This window comes from Alexandromys fortis, unplaced genomic scaffold, assembly GCF_014885135.2.
Source record: "Alexandromys fortis isolate MF-2015 unplaced genomic scaffold, M_Fortis_MF-2015_v1.1 scaffold_0, whole genome shotgun sequence".
NCBI classification, from domain to species: domain Eukaryota; kingdom Metazoa; phylum Chordata; class Mammalia; order Rodentia; family Cricetidae; genus Alexandromys; species Alexandromys fortis.
The window spans coordinates 32,385,577-32,405,067 of record NW_026067949.1 but is presented as its reverse complement, the minus strand read 5'-3'; the positions used below and the strand labels follow the sequence as shown (position 1 = coordinate 32,405,067).

At 44.9% G+C, this 19,491-nt stretch overlaps 2 protein-coding genes across 2 annotated transcripts in view; both read right to left on the bottom strand.

Annotated features, from left to right (window-relative positions):
• Positions 1 to 2,000, bottom strand: part of Spmap2l (sperm microtubule associated protein 2 like) — a 35,213-nt gene extending 33,213 nt beyond the window's left edge. Inside the window, exon 1 of the mRNA XM_050150060.1 lies at positions 1,469 to 2,000. Within this exon, the coding sequence (XP_050006017.1) occupies positions 1,469 to 2,000 (532 nt within the window). The remainder of the gene's footprint in view (positions 1 to 1,468) is intronic.
• Positions 2,001 to 5,612: 3,612 nt separating this feature from the next.
• On the bottom strand, positions 5,613 to 18,834 carry Arl9 (ADP ribosylation factor like GTPase 9). Its single transcript, XM_050149651.1, has 4 exons — positions 17,744 to 18,834; positions 14,914 to 15,076; positions 11,996 to 12,171; positions 5,613 to 6,153 (listed from the first exon to the last, which is right to left on the bottom strand). Exons 1-4 carry the CDS (start codon positions 18,473 to 18,475, stop codon positions 5,977 to 5,979), a joined length of 1,248 nt encoding a protein of 415 aa, XP_050005608.1. The 5' UTR covers positions 18,476 to 18,834; the 3' UTR covers positions 5,613 to 5,976.
• Between the last annotated feature and the right edge of the window lie 657 nt (positions 18,835 to 19,491).

Here is a 19,491-nt window from a genome sequence, read left to right as displayed (position 1 = left end):
ATGAGAAAAGGAGAAAACGCTGCAGCCGAGCAGTGAGATGTGTAGGGTTCTTTAGGAGACTAGTGGGATCTGAGGCATACGTGGGGAACGCGGCTTTTATAAAAATGCACAATTCTCTCCTGGAAGATGAGAAAAGGCAGCGTCCATGACACTAGTCTTGGGAGGCCAATAAACTGGTTGCAAAAAACTGGTGGCAAAAAATGTAAGTGAGCTCGTGACCGATTGCTTCTATTTCTTGATAAAGCAGGAAGTAAAGTCTCCCACTGGGTGAAGGACAAAAGTGTGAAGGTTGGAGGAGGAGGAGAAAGAATGCATTTAGAGTCCAGGAAAACCAGCTTACCCAGTACATAAAGGGGAGTCTGCCAGAGAGTTCTCAGTGCCAATTAAAATTTGTAGTAAAGAAATTGAAATAAGGGCTGGAGAGATGGCTCAGAGGTTAAGAGCACTGGCTGCTCTTCCAGAGGTCCTGAGTTCAATTCCCAGCAACCACATGGTGGCTCACAACCATCTGTACTGAGATCTGGCGCCCTCCTCTGGCGTGTGGGCATACATCGAGGCAGAATGTTGTATACATAATAAATAAATAAAATCTTAAAAAAAAGAAAGAAATTGAAATAAAACCATCAGTACAATAATGCAGTTTTGGCTAGCAAGAGTCAACTGCTGGGAGCGTATAGATTGCTGCTGGTGTTTCCCAGGGTTGGAGATCTGGCAGGAGTGTGGGGACCAGCAGAGCCAGTGACGTGTTAGGTAAGGGGATGGCTGGAGTGATGAACCATGTAACTGAGGCCAGGTGAGAAGCCATGCCTAGTGTGACCACAGGATTGCAGGTCCAGTGCCAACAGTCTCTAGGGAGGAGTTGGAGGTGGGCTTAAGTGGTAAAAAGCAAGGACGTTTTTATTTACGTCCCACCAGCCTTGTTACCTTGTAAGTTTGAGAAGGACTGGGCAGATGATGAACAGTTACATGCCCTCTGCCAGCACTTGTTCTCTCAGTGCTTCATTTCCCCTGGGCCCAAGCCCCAAACGCTAACAAAAACAGCCTCCCTTTGAGGATCTGTCTTTAGGTGGTGAGTAAGAGAAATCGTATAACAAAAAAAAATATATATATATATATATGAGAAATATAAATAAAATATAAATAAAAAGAGAGATCATAAAACAAAAAATAATAAGGACTAGTTGAGATGTAACCTAGTAAGATAGACTGGTGTGCTCAGTCGAAGAGCTTTTGGGACGAGAGCACTTGCCTAGTACGTGTGAGGTACTAGGTTCAATCCTGGAAGCGGTGAGGTGGCTCTGTCATTATTAGGGTGTCAATTTCCCATTGGAATTCCTTGAAGTACAAAGAGAGGTGGCTGCAAAGCAGCAGTAGATGACACAAGAGTCAAGTTCCTTTAAACTCGTGAACCTTCACCAGACTCCTGAGTTCTAGAAGGGTGGATGGGGGGGAAGGGGGCTAAACCTACCGCTCAAAGAAGCCAGCTGGAGCCGCGGTAGGTATCTGGCTATCAAAGATGGGGAGGTCGTAATCATTGCGTTGGGAAGCAAGTCGCCTTTTCCATACGCGTGGACCTGCGGTGACCGAAGAGGCTCACTGCCCTTGCGCGACTGGACGGACTCACTGTCCTTGCGGGACTGGACGGACTCACTGTCCTTGCGGGACTGGACGGACTCACTGTCCTTGCGTGACTGAGGAGCATCGCTGCTCTTGAGGGACTGAGGAGGATCGCTGGCCTTGCGGGACTTGGACGATGTGGAGGCATCATGGGATTTGTGAGTATTGGAGGATTCACCGAACACGGTGAAGTTCTCATACTCATGTCTCTCTTCTTGTTTTTCCTCCTCACCCCCTGCGACCTCTTCCCTCCCAAGTTCTTTCACCTCCAGGAGTCTGAGCACAAGGGGCTTCGGGTGGAGTTCCGAGTGTGTTTCTGTCGTGTTCTGCCCATCAGTCACCCCAGACAGCACGGATGAACCTGAGACGTCTCCTTCATCCATTTCAGTTAGAAGCTCCGGGTACCCAGGGCACGAACTGTTCGCCTGCAGCCCTAGCGCAACCCGCGGCGCGGACAAGAGATTTGGGGCCGTCCGCGCCGCGCCCCAGACAGGCTCAGCTCCGTCCCCGGAAGACTAGCTCCGCCCTTCCCCGCCCCGCCCATCATCTCAGTGCATTGGCTCTCTGGTTGCTATGGAGACGCGTTGCTAGCCTAGGGTGCACCTCTGTTAGTTGCCGCACAGGAGACAGAGAGCCTGGAGAGCGGGATGCTGCTTCTGCTTCTGGTGTGAGCTGAGAAGACTCAACAACTCACTGTACTTCTCTGCTTCCTGACTGGTTAGGTTTCCGAGACTTGCTCAACAAGTTCACGACCTCTCAGGACATGCCAGTCAACCGTCCTCGCTTTCTTCAAAATGACCTAAATTAGGGAAGAAAATTCTTCAGGAGCTTTGAAACCCCACAACCTCTAAAAAGAGACCGGACTTTCCGCTTCCTGAATCCATTGGTTTGCCGAGGGTCTCCTTGGGCGTCTGCTTATGTTGTTTCCTCATCTCCAATAAATGCCGTCCTTCAACTGCTGATTCTGTCTGCGATGCTTGAGGTTCCTCTGTTGCTATCTTTTGCGCTGCAGGTTTTCCTGCCTGTTAATTCTTTACCTGGCAAAGAACACAAACTTGACCAAGATCTATAGACTGTATCATTTCAAGACCCCTAGCCTGTGTCACTACAGACATTATTAATCATATAATTAATCTTGTGAACAGCACAATTGTGTTGATTTATTCACAGTGACACCTCTGACAGATTATTTTGTGACTTTGTGTCTCTCTCTCTCCATTTCCTCTCATTACATCTTTTGTCCCCAACATTTTTTCTTCGTTTGATTGATTGGTTGGTTGATTGACTTTTGAGACAAGCTCACTCCGCAGCTCAAGCTGGCCTGGAACTATTTAGTCCAGGTTGGTCTAGAACTCTTGAACTTGTGGCAATCCTCTTGCCTCAGCCTCTCAAGTGATAGGTTATAGGGGTAAGTCATGGTGCCGTCTTCTCTGTGTCTTTTAAAAATATTTACTTTTAGCTGATTGATGGTGGCTCAGGCCTTTAATCCAAGCACTCAGGAGACAGAGGTAGGCAGATCTCTGAGGTCATCAAGGCTGGCCTGGTCTACAGAACGAGTTCTAGGACAGCCAGGGCTACACAGGGAAACCTTGTCTTGAAAGAGCAAAACAAAAGAATTTACTTTTATTTTTTAATTATGTGCCTGTGTAGGTTTGTGCTCTTGTTAGTATTAGAACCCATGGAATCCAGAAGAGGACATCAGATCCCCTTGAGCTGGAATTACAGGCAGTTAGCAGCTGCCAAAGAAACTGGAAACTGAACTAGGTTCAAACTGGGATTCTCTGCAAGTGCAGTGCCCCTCTTAAGTGATGAGCCATATTTTCAACCTCCTCTCCTCCCCCTCTGTGTGTGTGTGTGTGTGTGTGTGTGTGTGAGAGAGAGAGAGAGAGAGAGAGAGAGAGAGAGAGAGAGAGAGAGCGCCTGGAAAGTACTCATCTTCATGGCCATAGTAGTATGGGGAAGAAGAGCAGAATTGGTGCCGTCTCAGTCTTGTGTTTACCTTCAAGAGCCGGAATTAAATGTTAAGGAATAAATCATCTGTCAAAATGTATGGTTGAAGGCACCGTTTACAATTCACTGTCCTATAGAAAATTAAAACGTTTTTGTGGAAGTTATCTGGAATGGAACTAGGAGACTCATTCTAGAGTGTGTATGTATCCATCAGGTAATCTCTTGCTTCAAAAGTATTCTTTAGGATTCTGATTACATTTTGGTCCATCAGTGAAGACCGCATACAGCCCTGGAAAGATGACTCGGTGCTTAAGAGCATTTACTGTTCTTACAGAGGACCTGGGTTTGGTTCCCAGCACTTACATGGTGGCTCGCAATGGTCCTTAATTTCCAGGGACTCAAATACCTCAGACATCTGCAGGCTCCTGCATGCGTGTGGTGTGCATACCTACACCCAGGCACACAAACATACAAACATCTTAAAAAAAAAAAAAAAGACCGCTTGCTGCAGAGAACCCAGTAATGGCTCCCAATGGATTATCCTCCAGTTCCAATGAATCCAGCACCCTCTTCTGGCCTCTGCAGGAACTAGCCACACATACAGTATACTTTCAGATATGCAGGCAAAACATTCAACACATAAAGATTTTATTACATGTTGTGTGTGTGCGTGTATAACTGCCACATTGCACATGTGGAGGCCAGAGGACACCTTGGGTGCCGCAGCCCGGGAGTCCAGCTCCCAGAACTCACCAAGGTTGCAGAAAAGAATGCCTTCAGAGCAGTGAGGACTTCAGGAAAATTTCCAATCTTTCTAAAGGAAAAAGACATCCATGATCTGAAGGTCATGCTCTTTTTATTTCCCACTCTCATTCTGCAGCTTCAACCCTCTAATTCTCTGCTCTAGTTTCTCCTGCTCTTCCTCTCTTGTTCCCATTCTCTCCAGCTTCTTTGCTCAACTAGCTTATATGTACCGGTTCAACAACAAACTTCTTTCAACAAAAAAAGGTTACAAAAGCTACATCTGAGGGGAGTGAGTAACCATGGTAACTCCTGGCTTCAAAGTTCCTGGTATATAGGCTGTGACCTGAGGCCAGGGGCATAGCGTTTGGCATTTTTCCAGGCGTCCCAAACCTAAAAGCACATTTTCTTATCCTGCGTGCAGCCCCAGAGCACAAGGAGGGAAACTTGTAACTTTTTAATTCAAGGTTGTGAGGCCAGACCATCTTTGTAGCCCTGGCTATCTGAGAGATTTTCCCATGTAAAGCTGTTTCTCTCTGGACTTGGGCAACTGGTTGTTGTTCTTGTCCTCCATATATATTTTAGGACTTAAAACAGTTAGTTAGATAAGCCTTGAATTGTGTATCATAAACTGAGGTTAGAAGCTTGCGCAGAGGGTTAATTGCTGAGGAATTTAGTAGGGAGTGGCCACTGGTCTCTGTTATCAGTCAAGTCTGGCTAGAGAAACTCACATAGTAGTTTTAGACTGCTTTTGTGTCTAAAAGACTTGGGTTCAACAAAGCAGTCACCTACACCCCCATCCTTATATATAATCTGTGGAAGTTTCTATCCTGCCTGGTCCCACAGCTGTTCAGTTCCAAAGAAACACACAGAGGCTTATAGTCATTATAAACTCTTTGGCCTATTAGCTCAGACTTATTATTAACTAGCTCTTACAACTTGGATTAACCCACAATTCTTGTCTATATTTAGCCACGTTGCTTGGTACCTTTCCTCAATGCAGCATTGTCATCTTGCTTTCTCTGAGTCTGGATGAGGATGGACTCTCTGCTTTTCCTCTTCCCAGAATTCCTTAGTCTGGTGACCCCGCCTACACTTCCTACTTGACTACTGGTCAATCAACATTTTATTAAACTAATATGAGTGACAACTCTTTACAGTGTACAAGAGCATTGTCCCACAACAGAAACCACAAAAAGCAAAAGTGCATACAAGATTTATGGCACCTTTCTGACCTTACATGTACATACATGAACATATACACAAAACATAAAGAGAAACCACAGGTGGGATGAAAGCTTGCTAATACGAACTTTACTTTTGAGTTAAAACCCTCATCCAGGTGTGTGGGCATAGCACCACGGTAGATGGTGTGTTTAACATACGTGAGGCCCAGGGCTCAACTCTCATCACCCAAAACAAGCAAAAATCCAAATTGCCATCAAACAAAATAATTAAAAAAATTTAAAGTTAAAAAATCTAAAAAAAATAAAAATGTAATCTTAATAAATGAGCATTCTCTTCGTATATACACTTTGCATTGAGAGAATAGGAAATGGCTTATTTTTTATTGTAGGTGTAAACTTTTGGGTTAAGCCTGCCTGCCATTCAGCCCTCTGATGACAGTTTGATGGTGAATTGAGGAGTGGGCCGGGTCCTAGTCAACGTCTACATATTTGCGGCCAGATGTGCAATCAGGTCTCTGGCATCTTGCATGGTGGAGGGGATCTCTGAGCCATTCTCAGTCACCTGAGTTCCAAACAAGAACAATTTTCTGTCACTCCCCACCTCCGACAGTGCCAGGGCGTCGTGGATGTCTATAATGTGGTAGGCGTCTTCAAGATCCTTTTCCCACAATGGAGAGAGAAGAGGACACGTTGTTAGTCTGCATTCTTGTCGGACAGAAATATTTCCTCCTTATTCTAAATGACTCTACCATTTAATGCAGAAAATACTGAAACTTGCTATTGTGACTCCAGAGTTGGTGAAGAGAAACATTTTTATCAGAATTATTCCAGCATCTCTGACTTATCAAAAAGTACTTTCTGCCCCCCACCAAAGACCTTAATTTTTCTTTTCTTTTCTTTCTTTCTTTTTTTTTTTGTTTTGTTTTTGTTTTTGTTTTCTGAGGCAGGGTTTCTGTGTAAACTGCACTATTCTGGAACTTACTCTGTAGACCAGGCTGGCCTCAAACTCATAAAGAGCCACCTGCCTCTGCCTTCTGAGTGCTGGGGTTAAAGGTGTGCACCACCACCACCTGGCAGGACTGAATTTTCTAAGTGATACCATCAATCTGTTTATTTTTCTAAGATAATTTTAATATGAAGAACTATTAAGAATTTATATCAGCAAGAGAAATTTGATTCATCATTTTATCTGGTTGTTTGATTAGTTTTGTTTTGTTTTGTTTTTTTGAGACAGGGTTCCTCTGTGTAACAGTCCTAGCTGTCCTGGAACTCACTTTGTAGAACTGGCTGGCCTCGAGCTCCCAGAGATCCATCTGCCTCTGCCTCCCAAGGGCTGGGATTAAAGCCATCCACCACCATGCATTTGATTGCTTTTAATGTACTATTTTTATTCTTTGAGAATTTCATACAGGCATACCATCTACGTTGATTATATCCCCTCCTTACTTTTCCCACAATTCCTCTATATCCATCCTCAGCCTTATGCCCTCTCTCAATTATATGCTTCCTTTTCTTTTTATAACTCACTAAGTCCTGTGTTGCCTGTATAATCGTGGGTATGAATGAGGCCATCCACTGGAGGGTGGTCAACCTATAGAGGCCACATCTTTAGAGAACACTGACTGTCCCTAGCCCAGAAGCCATCAGTTGTCCATAGCGTCTCAGCTGGGTGGGGGTGGGGGGCTCACGAACCCTTACTCACTCCGTGTTGATCTTGTGCACATCTTGTGCAGGCAACCACAACTGCTGTCAGTGAGTGCATGCAAGTGGAAAGATGCTGTTTTGTTTGGTCCTGGCTGGTCTCTGGCTCCTGCAGTCATTCCCCCCCCCCCCCCCCGTGTGTTTTGTTAGTGGAAGGAGTTGGTTGGTTTTCTTAAAGAGACATACCGTGAGACTTAAGCTGGGCTTGAACTTTTGAGTCGTACGCCTGTTGGGGTTAGAGGTGTATGCCATCATACCCTACTCATCAATTACTTTTTTTATTTTTTGGTTTTTTTTTTTTTTTTTTTTTTGAGACAGGATTTCTCTGTAGCTTTGGAGCCTGTCTGGAACTTGCTCTGTAGACCAGGCTGGCCTCAAACTGATAAAGAGCCACCTGCCTCTGCCTTCTGAGTGCTGGGATTAAAGGTGTGTGCCACCACCGCCTAGCTATCAATTACTTTTTGCCCATATTTTACTGATTCTCATACTTATCATTTGTGAGTTCTTTGTTGCTATTATTATTTCTTCAGATCAAAAATTTATTAGCAAACTGGTGGGGTGTAGAGAGGTCCATGTATGTTGTTTTAGCTCCACAGCCCTGGAAGTCTACGAGGTTCCCCCTGGTGGGCTATGTATGGTGACTGGGTGTTGGTAATCACAATATGTTATTCATTGAGCCCTTAGAGACTTCTGTGACAGAGTAACGAATACAATAGTATATAGATGATGTCTCAGGTTAATACATCTACTGAAGAAATTATAAAGGAAGATGTAGGGAGGAGGCAGTATAGGTAGAAATTAAGGTTATACCCAAAGAATAAAGAAAATAAGATAACATTTTTTATATGCAAGGCCTCCCTATCTAGCCCAAGCTGGCTTGACCTTGCAATCCTTCTGTCTCTGCTCTCCACTCCTGAGATTACCGGCATGAACTTCCATGCCCAGCTAAGATAACCTTTTGAAACCCCTGATGTAATATATTGACCTAGTGATTCATCTAAAAGCATAGACTAAATATTTTCACAAAAGAATACAAGCAAATACGCATTAATTTAGAATAGCTAAGACTTATATACCCAAGATGCTCAATCATTCCACAAGGACACTTGCTCAACTATGTTCACCATTATTCATCATGGCTAGAACCTGAAAACAACCTAGATGGCCCTCAACTGAAGAATGGATAGAGAAAATGTGGTACACTTGCACAATGGAGTATTACTCAGCTGTTACAAAGGCATCAGCAAATTTGAAGGCAAATCAATGGAACTAGAAAAAAAATCCTCTTGAGTGACGTAACTGAGACACAGAAAGACAAAGATGGTGTGTTCTCACTCATAAGTAGATATTAGCTATAAAGGATAACTATGCTACAGTCCACAGTCCCAGAGAGCCTAGATAACAAGGAGCCCCAAGAGGGGCACACAAATTTCCCTGGGAAGGAGAAATAGAAAGAAATCTCCTGGGTGGACTGTGGGCCAGTGGGGATGGGAACTTAAGAGACAGAGTTGGGGGGTGGATGGAGGGGAAATTAATAAAAGAGACATCTTGATGTGGGGTGTTTTGGGGTCAGGTAGAGTCCTGGTGCAAGGGAAACTCCCATGGATGACCCCAGCTAAGACTCCTAGCTATGGTGAATGGGTAACACAAACTGGTCATCTCCTGTAATCAGATTGGTAACAATCTCAATTATCGTCAGAGAACCTTCTTCATCCAGTGACTGATGGACATGGATGCAGAGATCCAGGGCCAAGCACTGAGTCAAGCTCTGAGAATCTTGTTGAAAAGAGGGAGGAAGGGAATAGGGGAGGTGGGGTGGGAGGATAGGGAGTGGTTTGTCAAGATCATGGGAGAACCCACAGAGACAATTAACCTAGCATCATAGGAACTCACAGACTCTGAACCAATGGCTAGGGCGCCTGCATGGTACCAACTTAGGCCCTCTAAGTGTGACAGTTGTGTAGCTTGATCCGCTCGTGGGACGCCTGGTGGTGGAAGCAGGTACTGTCCCTAACATTTACCAGGAGCCTATTCCTAGTACTGGGTTGCCTTGCCCCGCCTTAGTACAAGGGGAGGAGCTTGGTCCTACCTCAACTTGGTATGCCATTCTTTGTTTTCACCCATGGGAGAAGGAGTGGATTGAAGTGGAGTTGGTGGGGGGGGGGAGGAGAACAGGGAGGGGAAACTTTGGTTGGGATGTAAAATAAATGAATAAATTTAATTATAATTAAAAAAAAGAATAGCTAAGTCTTTTATCATTAAGGTAAAGCAAAAGTCTTCAATTTAGCTGGGTGGAGTGGTATACTGAATACTCAAGAGGCAGAAACAGGTAAATCTCTATGAGTTCAAGACCAGCCCAGTCTATATAAAGAGTTCCAGGCCAGCCAAGATTACATAAAAACTTTCAATTTGACAATGGCTCTGTTTATTCAATTTGATGAAGACAAGACACACAAACCAGAAAAGGAAAGACTGGATAAATTTGATAATTAGAAAGGAAAATCTCTCTAGGCTGTGGTGGTGCATGCCTTTAATCCTAGTTCTCAGGAAACAGGCAAGCAGACCTCTGTGAGTTCAAGGCCAGCCTGGTCTACAGAGCAAGTTCCAAGGCAGTCAAAACTATATAGAGACCTATGAAGAACTATGTCTTAAAAAGAGAAATGGGAGTCTCTAATGTAAAAATAGGAACCATAAGCAAAGCAAAATGAAAATCACTGAGATACTGGAGAAGATGTTAGTGATGCATATAACCAAGGGAATTTTGCAAAAAAAAATATTCAGCACCCTTACATATCAAACAGGAAAGGTAGAGGCTTCCAGCCCATCTTTGTGGTAAACAGTATGCTTAGTACAAAAGACCTCGGCTCTCGTTCCCAGCACCTCTCCCACAGGAAGAATCGGAGGTGAGAAAACAAGAGCAAACAGGATGTAGGTCTCAGCCAGCAATAAACACTTCAAATAAATAAGGATCATAAGAACAACACATTGGCAAAACGGATGGTTGTGACAACGGCTAGTCCCAATGAAGGGGTGGAGCTTCAAATAACTGTCATCTCCCAACGGAAGAGTAAACTAGTGCGACTTTGGAAAGCAATTTAGGAATATCCAATAAAAATATTTGCAAATCCAAAAACCTAGCACTTCTGCACACTCGAGAAACACGCATCGGTGGATACAAGGGCGCACGCATTTGAAAGCTCACTGCAACCTTGTAACAGTAAACAACTGGGAATAATAAAAATGACCAGCAACAAGAGAAAGGCCAGATTACAGTCCACCAGCATGCCACGCGGGTCAAATGTGTGTACAGGAACTTCTAAATCTTTGCAGTACCCTCACCTACTGCCTGCTGGGGTTGAACCCAGGACCTCGCATATGCTAAGCAGATTCACTATCATTGGGCTACATCTCTCAGGCCCTGAGTCTTTGTGGTTTTAAGATACTTCACTTAAAAACGAAAAACAAATCATCAACCTTTCTCTTTGAAATGCCAACACAACACCAAAATGCGCTGGACCAGCCTCTATGCTTAATGTCAATCAAGGTTTCTGATAAAGTAAGATCTATGGTAATCATTTAGTTTGCTTCCATGAACATCCCACTCATAGACGACATAAGGGAAGGCAGGCATCGAGTTTTTGGTTGGCAGACCTAGTAATTGAGAGAATTACTGTTCCAGTGTTTGGAAACCTAAAGGTTGTGTGTGTGTGTGTGTGTCTGTGTGTCTGTGTGTGTGTGTGTGTGTAGTCATTGTCGTTGTCATCGTTGTAATAGTAGTGCACATAACAAAATTTAACCATTTTATTGTGCGATTCAGTAAAATTAAATGCACTCACAGTGGTTTAAACCATCACCATCAACTCTTCATCTTGCTACACTGACGCTCTAGCTGTCCTAAGCTAACTCCACTTTCCTCCCTCCTATAACCCTTGACAAGCATAGTCACTCTATCCACTGCAGAGTTGATGGCTCTGGGAAGTCGCTCTATACGCAGAACCACACAGCATCTGTCCCCCTGTGGCTAGCTCATTCATTTAGGATAGTATCCACAGGTCCATCCGTGTGGTTGCATGCGGTAGAACTTCCTTCCCTCTGCAGGCTAAAGTGGACACACCACGTTTCGTTATGTACTCATCAGCGGACAGACCCTTCTAGCTTCTAACCTGCGGCTGTTGTAATCATAGTGCTACCATGAACATAAGTGTATAAGAGCAGACTGGCTCCCTGGTTTCATTTATCTGGGGTATATAAAAAACGTAGAATTGATGCGTGATACAGGAATTCTGTTCTGTTTCTTTTTTTCATAGTTGCTTGCACTTTCAAGGACAGTGTAAAAGCTTCGAGCTTTCTCCATGAACGTTAATTGCTTTTGATGCAAGCACCAAAAAAAAAAAAAAAAAAAAATTCAGTCAAGTGTAACTGATCTAAAATAAAACTCTTTTTCTATACATAGAAGCCACTCAAAATTGTGTCAAATTAAATCAACAATCAGTATTGGTTTATTGAAATAAGTTCAATATACATGGTTCAATTCTATTTCTTCATGAGGCAACAGACTAGGCAATTCAAGTACTTAAAGGACACAAGACAATTATATTTACATTGAAAGAGTATATAATCCAGGAGACCTAATAAATTGAATATGCAGTATATTTTTGATTATCTACCTATTAAAATAAGACATGTCTGTGCTAATAATGAGAAACTATTGAGTGGAGGTTCCATTAACCTAGTTTTGGTGTGGACTTGCCTGGAAGCGAGGCAAGGTGCTCTAACACCAGATTAGCAGAGCTTTTTACCTGTTTGTTGGCAAACACAACCAGAGGGAGCCCTGGGTTTGGCGCAATCAGCTGATGAAGGTATCTCCTGGCTTCAGGCAATCGACTGTGATCAGCTGAATCTACCACAAAGATCAGCAGCCATACCTTAGGCAGGTACATATCCCAGTAGGCACGGAATGGCTCCCTGCCGCCAACTGCAGAGAATGGGAGAGGAAGGAGTCACACATGAATGAATGAATTAAAATCACAGGGATGGCCCCCAAGGGGGACTATAGGACATACTGGCCAGGTGCTCTGGTCCATGTCACTGAGTTACACTGTAGGCGACTCTGAGTGGCCAGAGGAATGTTACTGGGGAAATCGTTGGTCAATGGGAATCACTGTCCCTCAGAGGTGGATCACTCATCCAGGAATGACAAAGAATCAGCATGTACAAAACCACAGAGAAACCCTGTCTAGAAAAACAAAACAAAACAAAACAAAAAAAAAAGAATCATCATGAAAAGCCAGGCCGCGCAGTTCATGCCTGTAATTCCAGCACTCAGGCTAGTGAAGCAGGAGGTCTGTTTTGAGTTTGAGGCCTGCCAACCAACATAGCACGACAGTGTCTCACACAAACAAACATAAAATTAAAAACAAGCAGAACACAAAAGTATCAGTATGGGGATCCTAAATACTCCAGTGATGTCTCCCTGTGCCGTATAGACACAGAAGAACAGCCAGCTGCTGCTTGTTCATCCAGCATAACTGAGAAAACGGGCATAAGGTACTAAGATAATGGAAGTCGGTAGGCTGAATTGTGTGCCACTCTAGTAATATATGTGTGTAGATAGATAGATAGACAGACAGACAGACAGATAGATACATGGATGGTAGGTAGGTGGATGGATGGATGGATAAAGTAGGTAGGTAGATGATAGAGATAGATAGATAGATGGATAGATAGATAGATAGATAGATAGACAGATAGATACGTGGATGGTAGGTAGGTGGGTAGGTGGGTGGATAGATGGATGGATGGATGGATGGATAGATAAAGTAGATAGGTAGATAGATGATAGATAGATAGATAGATAGATAGATAGATAGATAGATAGATAGTCTCACTATGTAGATCTGGCTGTCCTGGAACTCACTATGTAGACCAACTGGCCTCAAAGTCACAAACTCCACCTGCTTCTGCCTCTGCTTCCCAAGTGCTGGGTAAATGCATGGCCCACCATGCCTGGCTTCTAAAATAATTTTTAATGTTTATTTTTGTGAATGTGTGTGGGTATCCTTGTGAATGTATGCCGTGTGTTTATGTGCCTGTGCATAGACCAGAAGAGGGCACTGGGTCCCCTGAAGCTGGAGGTATACGCAGTTGTGAGCTGCCTGACATGGGTGCTGGGAACTGAACTCAGGTTCTTGGCAAGAGAAGCACATGCTATCTGAGCCATCTCTCTACCCAGCAAAACCATTGACGCATTCATGGGAATGCTACATTCCTGTCAGTGTAACCGGTGACAAGCTGGTTTTTCAGTCATATTGTTTATTTGTGCTTTACAGATTTTCTTGATAAATTTTACCAGAAGTTTGTCTATTTTGTTTATGTTTTTGACATACTAATTTTGGACTTTTCTGACCTTTGCTATTGTGTCTTTCTTCCCCATTTCACTGGTTTCTTAGTGATTTTCTCACCCTCCCCCTTTGTTTTTATTGTTATTGTTTTTTTTCGACACTTTCTTGGCCCGCTCCTTTCCATCAGTAGATTTTTTTTGTCATTGTTTCTGGAGTTTTTGAAACAAGGTCTTACTACTTAGTCCAGGCTAGCCTCTAGCTCACGATTCTCCTGCCTCGGTCTCTCAAGTGCTCAGATTACAGGTCTGTAACACCATGTCTGGCTTCACGGTGCTTTTTAACAATGACTCAGTTTTCCATCTTTTTACTTTTCCATAACACTTTATCTCTGAGCTAAGAATTATCTAGAAGTGGATAAACCAATCATTAAGGCTTTTTAAACTAGCAAATGCTTAGTTTAAATAGTGTGTTAAAATAGTGGTCTCTGAGTCTGGACAAAAGCAAAGATTTCACAATTGACTGTGGTGCCTGGGAAGAGAAGAGAGGGGCAGGTTTTTCTCATGTGGGAGCCAAACCAAAAAGGACAAAACTTATACATTTGATGCATGCTTTGGATACAGAAAACCTCAGTGCTTGACTTGCAGAATGATGCCATAGAGAAAGACTGTCAAGGGTGATGCGCGGAGTTCCCCCTTGAGCACCTAGTGGAAGAGCAGCCCCCATGCACTGGCCATGGACTACAGGGAAAGGAACAGACAGGGGATAAATCATGCTTGCTTTGCTTGTTTTGTGACCACAGTAAGTCTCAAAGGCCAAGTGGGAGTTCAAGTGCTTGAACTGCTTAGATAATTCTGGGTGCCTCTAAGATGATATTTAGGGCCATGAGGACAAATGTCTTGTGTGGGGGTGTGGAGCGGGAAGACTGGAGGCCTGATCTGACTTTGGGAACTGCATTATTAGTGAGGTGGGGGCAGTACTGCCGAACGGTAGAGACTGGGACTGTCCGCTTACTAGAAGAGGTTTGGGACTGCACCCGGTTCTGTTGTTGAGAAGGACGCCCCTTATAGTTGCTTAGATGGCCGTGTTTCTGCAGCAGTGAGGGGAGGTGAAGGATGATTACAGGAGATCACAGGAGGGTATGCTAAATTTAGCCTTCCTCTAAGCCTCCTTTGTTGCCAGCACTGCAGGAACGGGAGAAAATCCAAACAGCGGGAAGTGGATTCCCCAGCCCCCACTCCGAGCACCTAAGTATTAAACCGCGCATCTTCCTAAAGTGTAAAAGAATCGCATCCCGCGCCACTTCTCTCAAGATTACAGTGTCAGTAGATAACGCTGCTTCCGGCTTAAGATGGATGCTAATGAGAAGCAGAACGTACTCTCCAGGAACTCCATCTGCCTGTCCTCAGTGCTGATGCAAACTTCGTTGAAACCTTGGGTAGGTGCCAGGCTGTGCTGGACTCTGTTGGAAGCCAGCGAGTGGAGGACGCTGGTCTTTCCTGCTCCATCCAGGCCTACTACTAGGATCTGGTTACTTTTCTCCTGAAATTTAAAAAAAAAAAAAATCTATCAATAAACTCATGCCATCGGGGCTGTGTGTGGCTGGCTTCTGACAGCGTGCCTGGCTTGTTAGGGCCTAACTGTAACCACGGAATTGCTGACCAGTCTAAACCAAAACTACCCCTACTTCTGCGACATCACTCCCAGGTCCTTTTTTTATTGTCCAATTCCTTGTCAGTTTATCAGACAACAAATATATGAAAACACACACGCATGCATTCATGTACACATACATACACGCACACACTCACACAGCGCATGCACATGAACACACATCTTAGAATTTACGTGCCATGCAGTATCATAGATCTACGGATACCAGGACCAGTTTCCATATTGCGCGCGCGCGTGCGTGCGTGCGTGCGTGCGTGCGTGCGTGTGTGTGTGTGTGTGTGTGTGTGTACTCATGCATAGGGGCACCTCAGCATGCGTATGGAGGCCAAGTGACAATTCTCAGGAGTTGGTTTTCTCCTTCTACCACGTGAGTCCTGGGGATCAAAAGCAAACATCTCTACCTGCTGAGCCTTCTCGGAACCCCGGTTTGCACCTGGGGTTATCATCTATTGGCAGCTGCACTGGAGTGAGGCCACAAGTATGGCTGGCACCCAACATGGAAGCCTTTAAGGTTTTAAGGTCTCTTATTTGTCTTGTCTTAGCAGTTGGATAATTTAGCTACAAAATATTAGGACAAAGGTCTTCTCTTAGGCTTTGTTTTTCTCTCTGCAACAACTATGGCTGTCCTGGAACTCACTCTGTAGACCAGGCTAGCCTCAAACTCATAGAGCTCCACCTACCTCTACCTCCTGAGTGCTGGGATTAAAAGCATTGAACCACCACCACCACCCAGCTCTCACTTATGTTTTTGATACAAGTATCATGATTAAGCAGAAAGGCTAAGGCTATAGAAATTGTCAAACCTCCTAGGGTTAAAGACGCAGACTACCACCTAGCTCAAAAGGTGACCTTAAATAGTATTACCATGGTGGTTCATGCCTTTAACCCCACTCGGGAGGCAGAGGCAAGTGGATCTCTGTGAGCTCCAGGCCAGCCTTGTCTACAGAGTGAGTTCCAGGACAGCTAGGCTATGTAGAGAGACCCTGCCTTGAAAAACAAAGAATCTCTAGTGCAGCTCTTTGAGTCTATTTATTTATTTATTTATTTATTTATTTATTTATTTATTTATTTTGAGTCTTATTTGCTAGCCCAGAGTGGCCCTGATATCCCTAGTGCCGGAAGTGAAACACTCTCATCTGCTTAAAAAAAAAAAAAAGGAATCTGTGTGAAAGAAAGATGTTTTAAGGCATGAACAGGGACTTAATGTAAAAAGCATGATTTATAAAGGCCTCTGAGTTTTTTGTTCTTGGAGCAAAAAAATAAATAAATTAATTAATAAAAATAAAACAATAAAAAATTGTCATTTGTTTGGTGTATTCTGGTACACTCACCTGAACCTCTGTTTGTGCATGTGCGGCTAGGCCAGAGGTTGGTACTTAGGTGTTCCGTGAATGCTGGGGATCCAAATTCAAGTTCTCCAGCCGCACTGCACCCACGGAGCCAACTTCCTAGCCCTAAGGAATTGGGATTCTCACGACTATTTCATATCTCATTAGATATGAAATTCTAAGTCCTTACTTCCGTTTCCGTTCTAAGTGTTACAGTGTTGTTCTGAGAATATGCTACGGTAAGGAGTAGGACAGCGGAAGTTGTTCAGATTGTACTCTTTAAAGGGACAGAGGCACCAAGAAATGGCTGCGGGGTGTGGATTATATCCCCCTACAATTGCCACTGTGATTCCTACCCAAGCTACCCTAATCTACTCTACCAATTCTAAGAAGACTACCCCCACTGCTGAAATGAGGGCGTATTTTATACCGGTTGGTGATATTTTGACAGTCTTGTATCCGAAGTCTTAGGAAAATATTGTGCTAAAATCTGTCCCCTGCTCCTCACCATGCCCCTGGCCTATCTTCCCTAGAAATTCCACACCCACTTTGGCTTCCATTCTGCTTATACTTTAGTCTACACTATATGTTTTGGGCTGAGGTGTAGCTCAATGGTAGTTTACTGCTGAAGCCCTGGGTTCTACGTTTATCTAACCCTAGTCCACAACTACCAGAAATTATGCAGTACCTCGAATTAGGGGAAATCGCTGGGGCCTACATATCCAGAGCGCAGTGGAGAAGCCGCGCCCTGGGAAAACCGCTCCGCTAGCTACGTACTCAAATCGAATTCTGAACATCACTGTTCTTGTAACAGTTATTTCTTCCATCTATGATTCGAGTCTGTGCTTTTGCCAGGGATCAAGTCTCCGTTAACAATTCCTACTGTTCAGAAGTAGAAAGCGGCTCTGAGCCAAGGAACCAGTCAAGGAACTGGGAACACTAAGCGACAGAGTCGTTTCTGACCAAAACAATGCCTGGGCTTCTGAGACCAATCTGCGTTCCTCCCGTGGCGAGTTCTGAAAGCCCTGCAAATGGTAACTACAACGCCCGCGGAAAAGAACCGGGAGCTCCCAAACACAGCAGGTACTTGTCGTGTCCAGGAACCCTATCTCTTCCAACCCTATCTCTTCCAACCAAGACTATATTCACTGCACGTGCTGGGAAGAGGATTCGGTGCTGTTTTCAGCATTGTCTATGTGGTCCGCACCTGGTATGAAGCGCTGGGACAGAGCCAGGAGCCGGTCCCTGCGTTCAACGAGGACCAATTAAGAGATCCCTGGTCTCTCCACAGTAGACAATAACGGGTGCCGGAAGGGGTGAAGTTGGGGGCGGGGATACGTTCGAACCTTGGCACATTCCCCCACATCCCCGCCATCCATAGACAGACGCCCTCGGACAAGATCCGGTTCTCTGCGTACTTTGGGGACGACGTAACAGAGCCCGGCGGGTCTGAATGCCCACAACCGCCCAGGTCTCTTACCGGCAGCGGCGGCGGGTTTTTAATCGAGGTGCTGCTGCTGTCTTTGACCTTTTCTGTGACCTGTTCCTCCTCATTCTCCATCCCTTGCTCCTCCTTGACTTCCTTTCCTTTTCCATTCTCCTTGTGTTTCAAGTCCACATTTGTCTTTTTCTCTTCTTTTCCTTTCTCTTTCCCGTTCCCCTGGAGTTTTATGTCCACACTCTTCCTTTTCTCCTCTTCCTTCCCTTTCTCCTTCCCGTTCTCCTTGATTTTCGCGTCCACACTCTTCCTCTTCTCCTCTTCCTTCGATTTCCCGCTGTGGCTTTTCTGACCTACATCCTTCCTCTTCTCCTCTCCCTTCCCTGTCTCTTTCCCTTTGCTTTTTACGTCCACATCTTTCCTTTTTTCCTTCTCTGCTTTTACTGATTCCCTACTGCTCGAAGAAAACTTGTCCCTCTCCTTCGCCTTCCCTCTCTCCATCCCCACCGCCGCTGTTCCCCTTCTCTCCCGCGCGCCAGCGCGCAGGAACCGCGGCCCTGGATCCTGGCAGGTGTTGCCCTGGTGTGGGGGCTCAAGGGAGACGTAGGTCCAGAAAGCAAGCGTAAGCCACACCTGCGGTCACAGGGTCGCAGGCCGCGCCAGTGAGCACAGCTGTCAGTCTGGCATCTTGCTTTAGCTGGTCTAGAGCTGGCAGCTGATTGGTCGAACTTGAGCCTGAAGGAACAACTGGGAAAGGCGTGGATGCTAGGATGCCCAGTCTAAGGGAACCTGGTAATCCTCAACAGAGAACGGGAGAAACAGGCAAGGTGGACTGCTTTTGCTGGAGGTCCTTAGGTACCCCTTGCTCCAGAGCGCACGAAGACACGATTTGACAGTGCTGGAGAAATGCGTCCTACAGTTTCATTCAGCAACCCAGCTTCAACCTCCAATTTGCCCTGCCAGTCCGTGCCTAACTTAAGAACGCCTAAGGCACCAGAGTCCCTAGAAGACTCCTCACCTTCCCCCACCTTACAACCACCACCCCAGAACACAGGCTACACATCTCCCTGCTCCCATCCCATGTGAATTCCACGGGTAGGAACAAAAACTGCTGCTATTCAGCACAGAGATGGCAGGTCATGACAGCAGGGGACAGATATCAAAACCTAATGATCCCGTTCCCAATCACCGAGGAGTGACTTACGCTCCCTGACTGAGGTGGCATTTTTTTTAGTCGAGAAACTCATGGTTCTCATATTTTCTGGTGGGACTCGGAATATTTCACAATTTAGCAAGGCAGGATTTTAGGGATGGGGTATAAGTGGTGAGAGAGTGCTTGCTGAGTAAGGGCCCCAGGTTCCTGCTCAGTTAAAAAAAAAAATGACGAGTAACATTAGGACATGGGTGCCTGTATCCCAGCACTGGGGAGGCTGAGGGAGGACGGCTTGAGTTTAGTCCAGACTGAAGCTACACAGTAAGTTTTAATGCCAGACTAGCATGCTGAGACCCTGTCCCTC